This window comes from Petaurus breviceps, unplaced genomic scaffold (genome assembly GCF_028583685.1).
Source record: "Petaurus breviceps papuanus isolate PSGF00001 unplaced genomic scaffold, PetGlider_PUasm1.0 140, whole genome shotgun sequence".
Taxonomy (NCBI): domain Eukaryota; kingdom Metazoa; phylum Chordata; class Mammalia; order Diprotodontia; family Petauridae; genus Petaurus; species Petaurus breviceps.
Genome location: NW_027185698.1, coordinates 32,888,965 through 32,901,427, shown reverse-complemented (window position 1 = coordinate 32,901,427; position 12,463 = coordinate 32,888,965). Strand labels below are relative to the sequence as shown.

Sequence of the window (12,463 nt, the reverse complement as noted above, 5' to 3'; positions counted from 1 at the left end):
TTGTCTGGAACCAGGCCTCCACATCATTTCTTGGCTATTTCCAAACCATGCCATTGTTTCTTCTAGCTCTCCTGTATATATAGTCTTTGACCATTAGAATATATTCTCTTTGAGGAAGGCAATATTTTCTTTTATTATATTTGCATTTCCAATGCTCAGCATACACCCATGGCATATGATAAGACTTAATTAATACTTTATCAATCACTCTATCAATAACTCTATATTAAGCCCTGATGATATGAAAAATGACAGTCCCTTTCCTTAAAGAGTTAATAATCCATTTTTTTTGGGGGGGAAGCATATAGGCATTCATTTATTAATACATGGCTAATATTCAGGTATAGAGCTGCAGAAAAAAATGGAGGAGGGAGAGAATACTTTTATTTGGAAGGAACCTTAATACAGGAGAGAATGTTAAAAGTTTGAATGGGGCTTAATATAATTTGAACTTTTCTTTTTATAAATAAGAAAACTGAAGACCAGAGAAATAAAGTTTCTTTCCAATATCAAAATGGGAAGTGAAAAACAGAATCCTAGATCTGGAATTTGAAAGAACCCCAGAAGCCATCTAGTCTAATCCCCTCATTTTATAGATGAGGAAATCGATGCCCAGGGAGGTTGTGACTTATTCAAGGTCCCACAAGTAACAGTCATCAGAGGTGGGATTCAAACCCTGGACCTCTAATTCTAGAGCCAGTGCCTTTTCCGCTATAACATACGAAGTAGAGATGTTCTCTCTATATTTAATCTTAAGTACAAATCACTCTCCTCTTGTTATGACATGAACAATATCATCATTATATAGAAGGTCATCATTTCTCTTCTGGCTGTTAGATCCCCATCCGCAGAAATCTTTAGGAAAAAATGGAAGGTAAATAGCTACCACCATAGAACATACCACAATGTACGGGAAAAGGAGCCCCACTGCAAAATTGGAGAGCCAGTTAATTGTCCCTGCGATCATGAAGGCAGCTGGCCGCTGAGACTGATGGAAAAACTCTCCAGTCAAGATGAATGGAATTCCACCTGAAATGGAACAGTTAAGATGCTGAATTAATAAAAGCCCACTGGTTCCCATTCTTCTAGCATCAACATTCAAATGTCAGATTTAGGCAAATATTCACAACGTGGATAGGATCCTCTTATGGGAAGAACTAGGTCTTCATGTTTGAGTGAAAAAGGAACACTCTGAATTCTTGCTTCCTTTAAATAACATTTACATCTTGAATGTTTAAATAGTGCCTTGGCATGTTCATCACAAATTTCATTTGCTGTCCAAACAAAATTCCCAGTGCTCCCTGATATACTGTGGATCTTGCTTAGGGTGTCACCAAATACAGTAATAGATATTAAAAACTGGACTGAAGTTTGACTGTGAAAAATCCATTTGGGAATTTGGTTCAGTAGAATGAGGCCAGGACTGAGAGGAGACTTGGATTTGAGTCTATTCCCTGCTGGTGACTAGTTATATGGCCTCAACTATTCCACAGAGAATCTTTGGGGACAGTTTCCTTGCCTGTAGAATTGAGGGGATCCGATTGTCTCTGAAGTCCTTATCAACTCTCACTTTATGTTATCTTGTAGGAGGGTTCACTGCCTCCCAAAGGACAATATGCTTTATCTAGCCTCTCAAGGGTTAGGTTAAAGAAAATACCTGGATTTGGGATTTGTAGAAATACAATCGTGAGCTTTATTTTTATGGGCAGCAACAAGCAGGCAAACAAAGAAAACACATACACTATGGCAATATAAACAGACGAGGGTTTGTCCCCACATATTTGCCCCAGTCTGAGGGTGAAGAGGATGTGTTGGGGAGGAAACATACTCATAACTGGTAGGCGGGTCTAATAGTAACTGAAGCAGAAGGAGAATGGTCTTGTAAGCAGGTCAAGAGCTCATCCAATCAAAAAGCTCATCAGTCTAACAGAGAGTTAAAAATGGAAAAGTACAAACTGTCTATTTTGCCCATATATTTCCATAGTTGTTAGGACCACCTAGCCTAAGTGATTCCATATTGAAGTCCCATCATCATAAATATCATATCCAACAATTTCCATAACATCAAAATACAAAGTTTACAATGATCACACATTCAAAAAGGAAAGTAGTATCATTGATTTCGAGATGGAAAGAACTCAAGAGGTCATCCAGTCTAATCCTTCTTGTACAGATGAGAAAAATAAGGACCAGAGAAATTAAGTGACTTGCCAAAAGTGGTCAAACTGGTATGATGTGGGAAATCTAGATTTGAACTCAAGCCCCAGATCTTACCTCAAATTCAGTGGTACTCTCTATCATACCATGCTATAACTCATGATAAAGAAAACTGTCATCTATGTTCAACTAACAAATATTTTAAGGACCAAATAAATTTATATTCAACAACACATGCAGAGTCTAATTCAATATGGCATGCATCGATGTAACTTCTTTAAGGGGTGAATACGAATATTAGATAGATAACACATTCATACTAGTGATTATGATATTCTGGAAAAATAGGCAAAAATCTCACCATCAAATGAAACTTATGGTTAATTTAGGGCAGCTAGGTGGCATAGCAGAAAGAATACTGGGCCTAGAGTCAGGAAGACTGATCTTTGTGAGTTCAAATCTGGCCTCAGACACTTACTAACTGTGTGATCCTGGGCAAGCTTCTTAACCCTCTGTGCTTCAGGTTTGTCATTTGTAAAATAAGCGGGAGAAGGAATTGGCAAACCATTCTAGTATCTTTTCCAAGAAAGCGCCAAAAAGGAGTCATGAGGAGTCAGGCATGAACGAAAATGACTAAATAACAACAAATTACTAATTTCAAAAAAAAAAAAAGAAAGAGAGAAAAGAAAAAGAGGAAGAAGAATGTAAGCAAGATTTGATTACATCCTATCATATAAGTGTTATAACTAGACTGTCTTGACTCTGGTAGACTGTGAAGATGCCCAAGGTATGTAAGACTGTCCTGGAATTCCATGTACTCAGAAACTGCCCACCTGCCATATTTCTGGCCTATAACATATTTAGTTTCTAATGAATAATCTAAAGCCCAGATATTAAGGTATTCCTTTAAAGTGCTACATAAAAGTAAACTGAGTCAAGATTAGACAGATGAGTGCTTGCACCCACAAAAATCCTTCCATCATCCAATATGAACTTATCAAAATTAAAACAATTCTCTGCTATTGATTCGTTTCAACCTTATCTAAGTCTTCATGACTTGAATTTCTTGGCAAAGATAATGGAGTGGTTTGCCATTTCCTTCTTCAGCTCATTTACATACAGACAAGGAATCTGAAGCAAACAGGGAAGCAAACAAGCAAACTTGACCAGGGTCACTCAGCTAGAAGTGTCTGAGGCTAGTTGAACACAGATCCTCCTGACCCCAGGACCAGTACTCTATCTAACTATACCACCTAGCTGCCCAAGAAAATAATCCTCTACCATGTTCTTACTTTATAGGTGAAGGAACTGAATCTCAAAGGACTTACAACACTTTCCCATGGTTACAAAACTCTTAATTGTTAGAAATGGGATTTGAACCAATGCTCTCCTGGATCCAAGAATCAGTTTCAGATTTGGAAAGCTCATTGTAAGTACACTGGAAAGAGTATATGAATAGGTGTCACTACATCTGGGTTCAAAGTCCTCACTCTTCTATTAACTGTATCTCCTGGGCTGACTGCCAGGTTGCTTATCTCTGGAATAAGGCACATGGGCTAAATAATCTTTAATTTTCCTTCCAACAATCAGACTTCTTTGAAGCCAGGCCAGGTAATCCAACCTTTCACCCAATACAGTAATCACTCCTAAGATATCACTGATGTTTGGCTTCTGCTGGGATATTTTTAGTGACAAAAACTTGCTAATTTGTGAAACAGCCAGTTCCATTGTTGGCCAGCTCTAACTTCAAGGAAGTCTTTCCCTTAGGATTCACAATCTGCCTCTGAGTAATGTTTACCCACTTTTCTAGTCCCAGTCTTTAGAAAAACAAAGAACCAATCTATTCTTTTTCCATACAAGAGCTCTTCACATATTCAAAGGATATATTTCTCTTTGGTCTCCTGCGCACTGAAGTGTACACAGTGCCTTCAACCGATCTATAATTAGCATGAATTTATTAAGCGCCTCTTATGTTCCAAGCACTATGGCAGGTATGGGATACAAAAGGTAAAAATTAAATAATCCTTACTCTCAAAGAGCTGTTGTTCAGTTCTGTCGGACACTTTGTGATTCCATTTGGGGTTTTCTTGGCAAAGATACTAGAATGGTTTGCCATTCCTGTTTCCAGCTCACTTTACAGATGAGGTAACTAAGGCAAACAGGGTTAAGTGACTCACCCAGGGTCACACAAGTAGTATGTGTTTGAGGTCAGATTTGAACCTGGGTATTCCTGACTCCAGGCCCAGCACTCTATCCACTGCACTACATAGCTGCTACTCTCAATGAGTTTGATTCTATATTGATGCAAGAGAATTTCAAGTCACCTAGCCATCCTCATGGTGTCCCTCCTAAAATGGGACCCAATAAAGCCAAAGTGGTCTCATTAGGTTTTTGTAATTTGCATGGAATATCTAATACTTCCCTTGTTCTGGACAGTAGGATAGGGATGCAGTAGGTACCAGACCTATGGTTTCATTGACATGGAGAGCTCCTGGATGAGGACACTCACACTCCCAGTGGAGGATGGCACTTTTTCTGCAACTTTTAATCTTTCATTAAAAAGAGAACTTCTTAGCACATTAAGAGATGAAGTAACCTGTCCAGGGACACACATCTATGTCAGCCCCCTATCCACTATGTATGACTGCTTCTGGGTCCATTCTGGACATTATGCTTTTCTTCATTCAAATTAAAATCTTAGCTGTATTTTCCCTTGAGGCTATTTCGTGCTGTTGATGCATTCTGAGGTAGTTAAATAAAACCCCAAGATTTTTCCATGTGGACTTCTTCTAAGCCAAACTCCTCATCTTATACTTGACATTGGTTTAAAAAAAATGTAAATATGTTTTCTACCTTAGTGCCTTTGATCAGGCTGTTACCTGCCCCTAGAATGTCCATGCTCTCCCCCTATACATAATGAAATTATTCCCATCCATCAAGGCCTTACTTAGAGGTTACCTTTTTCATCGAGCCCTCTAGAATATTCCTGGCACACTTTTCTCCAAGGCTACCCACTGTCAGCAACTATTTAATCCACTTACATAAAATATAATACTATATAGGTTTATATCTTTTTCTCCTACTATTACTTTATCTCCTACTATTAAATCAGGGACTACGCCTTCTCTAAAATTCATTAACCAGCTTTGCCAAAATGGACTTTATTAGAAATTCATTTCAATCCTCGCTTCTCCAGGAATCCTCTCTTACTTTACTGTCATCATATCCCCCATGACTGGTAATTTTCTCCGTCACCTGCTTATTCCTCTGGTCTGGTTTCCAAAAACAAAAACCAACATCCACACTCACACTCCTTTCCACAAAACCAAAAAAAGGATTGTTCCATAAACTCAAGGTTATTAAGTGTTGTCCATTTTATTCCATAAAATGTCTAAAATAATCTGTTAGGTGAGCTTGTCCTGAGAACTCCTGGGGAGGAGTGTAGAAATACTTTGCATATGAAGATAGTGTGATAGGGTGAGAAACACACACACACACACTCTCTCTCTCTCTCTCTCTCTCTCTCTCTCTCTCTCTCTCTCTCTCTCTCTCTCTCTCTCTCTCTCTCTCTCTCTCTCAGCTGGAAGTCTGGAGACATGGATTATAATCCCGACTCTGCTACTAATTTCTTGGCCAAGTTGCCCTACTTGACCTATCTCCAAATGATGGTGGTGTTGAATTAGGTAACCAGTAAGATCTGTTCTAGCTCTAGCATTCAGTGTTTTAGGACTGATTCTACCTCTGATAAATGGTTTTAAGAACCTTTCTCAGCTGCGTCACTCAAATCCTATGAGCTTGGTTGTTTCTACTACTATATGTGTGATAAAACTGACATGATCTTGTCAATGATTTCAAATGATATCCCAGGGCCTGGCAATTTGTAATAGAAATTACATTGCTGGCTGCCCATTCCCCTGCACGTTAATTGATTACCAGGCCACTGTGATATCTTTCATTGTATTAGATCTAGTTATTTAGAATGAGATCTTCTCTTTCCAGAGTCTGGTCCACTAAATAATTCTCCTGGTGCCAGAGAGCAGCATTAGTGGATGGCCCCCAGGCAAGTAGAAGGCTGCTTTTTAGTGTCAGAGAAATCCCCCCATGATAGGTGGGAGAGCCTCAGGAGTCTGCATGATGCCAAAAGGGAATTAATTCACTATAGCATCCCACACTCAAATAGCAGCCTGAGGCAGGCATTACTATTGAACTTCCCACCTGGCCAATTTGAAAAAGGCAGCACAGAAAAGTTTACACGCCCTGGGTTTCAGAGCAGAAAGAACCTTGGGATTACCTAGTCTAGGACCCACATTTGACAGATGAGGAAAGTGAGGCCCAAGGAGGTAAAAACGATAACAACTCTCATCTATATAGAAAGTTTCCAGGTCTAGAGTGTTTTATGTACATTATGTCATAAACCCTGTGAGGCAGGTGCTCTTGCTTTTCCCAATTTATAGGATAAGCTGCAGACTCAGAGAGGTTAAGAGACTTCCCCAGGGTCATACAGTTAACAAGAGTGCGAACCAGGATTTGAAAACAGATTTTCCTGCCAACAAGTCTAGTGTTTCATTTGTTAAGCCCAGATGCTTTTGAAAAATAACTACAGCTAACCAGTTCCAGTTCAGTGGTAAGACTCTCATATACCTTCATTTCATTGGTTTGGGAAATAGAAATAACCAGTGGTTAATAAGTGAAACTTTTAGGAAAAGTCTTACCAATAGGAGAAAAGAAAACAACATGTTTTCAGACCAAAGGAAATTAAATGAATTTCAAGTCTTGGGAGATCATTTGAATAAAGCTACTAAGGTCAGTGGGCTCAGGCCGAGTCTTCTGCAAGGTGACTGACTCTGCTGAGCTGTCCTATGGGGGTCAGTGTGGCTTACTGGCATCTGCTATGACTGCATCCTCCCGCCTCCCTCTGAGGGACAACAGGGTCCTCGTACCCTCCTCAGTGAGTGGCATGTGGGGACTTTTGTACAGAGAAAAGGAATTGCTTCTAGTCAGAAAGCAGTCTTCACACCCACTTTTGAAAAGGGACAGTATCAAAGTAGAGAATAGAACAAGTGGGAGGTGGGATACGAGGGAGGGGAAATACAGTCAGTCTTTTGCCATTTATCTACTATGGTAATGTTTTGCATTAGTTACACATGTACAACCTATACTGAACTGCTTATCTTCCCAATAAGGGTGGGTAACAAGGGAGGAAGGGAACGAATCTGGAACTCAAAGTTTTAAAATCAAATGTTTAAATATATATATATATATATATATATATACTATTATTAATACTATTTTATATATAATTGGGAAATAAAATATACAGGCACTGGGGCACAGAGATCCCCCATGCCCTACTGGAAAGGTCGAAGGGGATATGGGAGAAGATTTGGGAGAGAGCAGATTGAAGGGGGGGATATCCTGTGGGATTGCTATTTTGGGGCAGTGGGTAGGGGAAAAATGGGGAGAAAATTTGTAACTCAAAATCAATGAACGATATAAACCAGAAGTTAATAAAGCATTTGGAAAAAAAAAGAACACAGTCTTCATTCAATCAGCAAGTATTCTTTTACTCGTGACTTTCTGCTCAGTATTCTGCTAAGTGCTGGGAAAAGTGGAAAGGTATGATACAGAGATTTGATCTAAAGAAGATTGTAGTCCTGATGGGGAGATGACACAGACTGGAAAAGTTAAAGAACATCAGAATAATATAAGAAATGACACAGGGAGCCCAGATAAAGGGTGCAAGCCTGTAGTCCCAGCTACCAAGAGGGCAGAGGCTCTTAAACTTGGGAGTTCTAAGCCAAAGTGACCTGTTCTGATCAGGCGATTGCACTATGTTCAGTATTAATATGGGAAGCAGTGGAGTGGAGAGCTCATTATATTAGTGTCAGACCAGGACAGAAATAGAAAGAAGGAAGGAAGGATGGATGGAAGGAAGAAAGGAAGGAAAAATCACAAGAACCCGCTAAACACCAAATAAGTGATATAATACTAGAATTTAGAGGAGGAGCAATCCCTTTAATAGTCTGCCTGGCTCACCTCACCGATGCCTCCAAATTTAGCTGTCTTTCTAATGTGCATCTCATATCAATCTTCTGCTCAAAAACTTTCAGTGGCTCCCTATTGCCTACTCAATGAACTTCTCAATCTATCATTCAAAACCTTCTATGGCTGGTTTACCTTTGTAGACTTATCTTACTCTTCTCTACTGCTAAACTGCATTATGGTCTCTTGTCTGGTTTTGCCATGTTCTTCCATTTACCTGGAATGTCCTACAAACTATGCCCTGCCCCTAAATTCAGCTTATTGTCATCCTACCTGTTTTTTTTTCCTGCTGATTGATCTTCCCCCTTTCCCTCTTTTTATTTATTTTAAACTATTTATTTAGATCGCATTTCTAGATATACTCCTTACCCTTCAGACCTGGACCTCCATTTGTAGTGAAGGAACAGTTAAAACAAAAATAACCAACATAGGAACTGTGCCTGAAAATGTGGGAATCTTTCTGTCCCTGTCACGCTCTGCCTTTCTACAAGAGAAGGAGGTGTATTACCTGGGACTATTCCTGGTTTTCCAGTTATTCAGAGTCTGGCTTCCCTTTAATGGTCTTTTCCTTCATATCATTATAATTGTACATATTTTTCCTTTGGCTCTATTTATTTCACTTGGCATCACATCATATAAATCTTCACATATTTTTCTGAGTTCTTCATAACTGTTATTTCTTACTGCACAAAAGTATTCAATTGCATTCACACCCGAGTTTGTTGTTTGTTTAACCATTTCCCAAGTGATAGACACCCATCCTACTAATTCTGTGATTGAGATGGAAATGATCTCTCCTTCATCTGACTTCAAAACACTTCATATTTCTCTTGTGCCCTTATCATGTTCTAATTTGTTTTATATGCATCTATGTATATGTCTTACCATCCCTATATCCAGAAGCTTAACAGTGTTGTAATTTCTATCCCCACGCTTGTACATAACACCTTCTCTCTACTCATACAGCCACCACCTTAGTTTATGGGCTTAGCACATCTCCCCTGAATTGCTGTAATAGACTTCTCCTTGTCTTCTCTTCCTCAAGCCCGCCCCCACTTGAATCTATGTTCTCCTTTGTTGTCAAAGTGATTTTTCTGATGATCTCTCCCTGATCAATGACCTTTAGCCATTCTTTATTATTGTAAATATTTAAAAGCAAAAACCAAAGCTCCTTTGTATCACTTAAAGGTCTTCATAACCTGCCCCTCTCCTACCTTTCCTGTCATCTTTCACTTTACTTCCTTCTGTGACCTTCATGACTCAGTTAAACTGGCCTGCATGCCTCACACATAACTCTCGGTCTCTTTTCTCCATGCCTTTGACTTCCTGCTGCTCTGAATGCTCTCCCTCTTCACCTCTACTTCCTGGCCACCCTAGCTTCCTTCAAGACTCTGCCCAAAGCTCATCTTCTGCAAGAGTGCTATCCTGGTCTTACTCAGCTGCTAATACCTTCCCTTCCTTTATGAGCCTCCATTTACTCTGTACTTAGCTTGCTGTTTATGTCTTGTTTCCCCATTGGAATGTGAACTCCTGGAGAACAGGGACAGTCCCTGCTTTTCTATCCCCAGGGCTTAGTACAGTGCTTTTTAAACAGTGGAAGGGAATAAGTATTTATATGGAGCCTGGTAATTGTGTCTATCAATGACCTCCCAACTCCTCATCCTCTTTTATTCTTGTCCCAGTCTTTCCTTATGTTCTACCTAGAGAAGCCTCCCTACATAATGGAGAATTTTTAATTACCTCGGACTTTATGAATGTGGTATCTGGGCTATCACATAGACATACACAGCATGTTGGCACACTCTTTACCATTGGTATTTCCATTCACCTCAGAGGAAGAAAACAACACCACATGGTATCCTGGCATGTTCTACGGATGCCTATGGGCTATTTGCCTTCATTCTTCCCTCCCTTTAAGATGACTTAGAAATCTGTGGATGGTGGAGTAGAAGCACAAACTTGGCATGGGCTCTGGCTCCCACCACTTTCAATACCTGTAAAAAATGACTCTAAACAAAATTTAAAGCTACAGAACCCACAAAGAGGCAGAGAGAAACAAATCTCCTGCTGAAGGCAGCATGGCACGCTGACAGGAAGGGTTTAGAGCAGCACGTTGGGAGCTCAGCGCAGTCGTGAGCTGGGGTTCCAGCCCCAAGGGGGCCCAGACCAGCCACAGCAGACTCCAGGAGAGAGAATTGCCAGCAGCTGTGGAGGTTTCCAGACTTCTCAGCCCACAAATGCCAAAAAGAAAGTAAAAGGTCAGTCAGGAACTCTGTTGGAACTGGGTGGAGAAGAACAATGTCCGGCCCCTGCCCCTGGTGGTGGAGGTGCTGCAGCTGCAGCTGCTGCAGCCTGGCTGCTTCCAGAACTCCTGGCCTGCAGATTATAGGGGGACCAAGTGACCACCGAGAGGGTAATCGCTCTTACTTTAACATGCTTGGATCTGGATAGTGGTCTTGGGTCGTGGTCCTGGGGTGTGTGGCCAGTGAGCCAGAGCTTGTGGGGGCTGCAGAGAGGGCACCCTCCTAATACCTCCAGCAGCTGTGACAACACCAATGATTTGGGACAAAGCTCCCTTCTGGAAGCAGAGTTGTACCATGGCAAAGAACTCAAAAGTCAAGTAATTGGCAGGCAAGATGAGCAAGCAGAGGAAATGCAATCAGACTGTACAATCCTTTTTGGGGGACAAAAAGGATCAAAGCATGGAACTGGAGGAGGAAAATGAAGTCAGAACTCCCACATCAAAAGCTTCCAAGAAAAATATGAATTGGTCACAGGCCATGGAGGAACTCAAGAAGGATTTTGAAAATCAAGTAAGAGAAGTGGAGGAAAAACTGGGAAGAGAAATGAGAACGATGCAAGAAAATCATGAAAAGTGAGCAAACAGTTAGCTAAAGGAGACCCAAAAATACTGAAGAAAATAACACCTTAAAAAGTAAACTAACTCAAATAGCAAAAGAGGCCCAAAAAGCCAATGAGGAGAAGAATGCCTTAAAAAGCCAAATTGCTCAGATGGAAAAGGAACTTCAAAAACTCACTGAAGAGAACAATCCTTCAAAATTAGATTGGAGCAAATGGAAGCTAATGAGTTTATGAGAAATCAAGATACTATAAAACAGATCCAAAAAATTAAAAAATAGAAGGCAATGTGAAATATCTCATTGGAAAAACTACTGACCTGGGAAACAGAGCCAGGAGAGATCATTTTAAAATTATTGGACTACCTGAAAACCAAGATCAAAAAAAGAGCCTAGACACCATCTTTCAAGAAATTATCAAGCAAAATTACCCCGATAGTCTAGAATTAGAGGGCAAAATAGAACTTGAAAGAATTCACTGATTACCTCTTGAAAAAGATCCCCAAAAGAAAACTCCTAGGAATGTTATAGCCAAATTCCAGAGTTCCCAGATCAAGGAGAAAATATGGCAAGCTGTCAGGAAGAAACAATTTGAATATTGTGGAAACGCAAACAGGATAACACAAGACCTAGTAGCTTCTACATTAAGGGATCGAAGGGCTTGGAATATGATATTCTGGAGGTTAAAGGAACTAAAACTAAAACCAAGAATCACCTACATAGCAAAACTGAGTATAATGTTTCAGGGTAAAATATGGTCATTCAATGAAATAGAAGATTTTCAAGCATTCTTGATGAAAAAACCAGAGCTGAACAGGAAATCTGACTTTCAAATACAAGAAGCAAGAGAAGCATGAGAAGATAAACAGGAAAAAGAAATTATAAGGAACTTATTAAAGTTGAACTATTTACATTCCTACATGGAAAAATGATAACTGTAACTCATGAGACTTCTCTCAATATAAGGATAGTTGACAAGAATATATATGTATACATACATATATATCTATGTATAGGGGGGTGTATGTGTGTATAAATATATATGTGGGTGTGTACATATGTGTGCACATGTATACATACACAGAGGGCACAGGATGAGTTGAATATGAAGGGATGATATCTAAAAAATAAAATTAAGAGATGAGAGAGTAATTAATTGGGAGAAGGAGAAAAGGAGAGATAGATGGGGGTAAATTATTTCATATAAAAGAGGCAGGAGAACACTGTTATAATGGAGGGGGAGAGTAGGAATGTGAAAGGGAATGGATCAACCTTATTCTTATTGAATTTGGCTTAAGGAGGGAATAACATACACATTCAGTTGGGTATCTTACCCTACAGGAAAGAAGGGGGAATGGGATAAGAGGTGGGATGATAGAAGGGAGGGCAGATTGGGGGAGAGGGCA

General features: G+C 39.8%; 1 protein-coding gene across 3 annotated transcripts in view; it reads right to left on the bottom strand.

The window, feature by feature from the left end:
- The window catches only part of SLC2A9 (solute carrier family 2 member 9), a 296,562-nt gene that overhangs the window by 32,016 nt on the left and 252,083 nt on the right, over positions 1-12,463 (bottom strand). For all 3 annotated transcript variants that reach the window (XM_069069870.1, XM_069069873.1, XM_069069863.1), the window contains one exon: positions 902-1,029. In XM_069069870.1, coding sequence (XP_068925971.1) covers positions 902-1,029 — 128 coding nt within the window. The remainder of the gene's footprint in view (positions 1-901; positions 1,030-12,463) is intronic.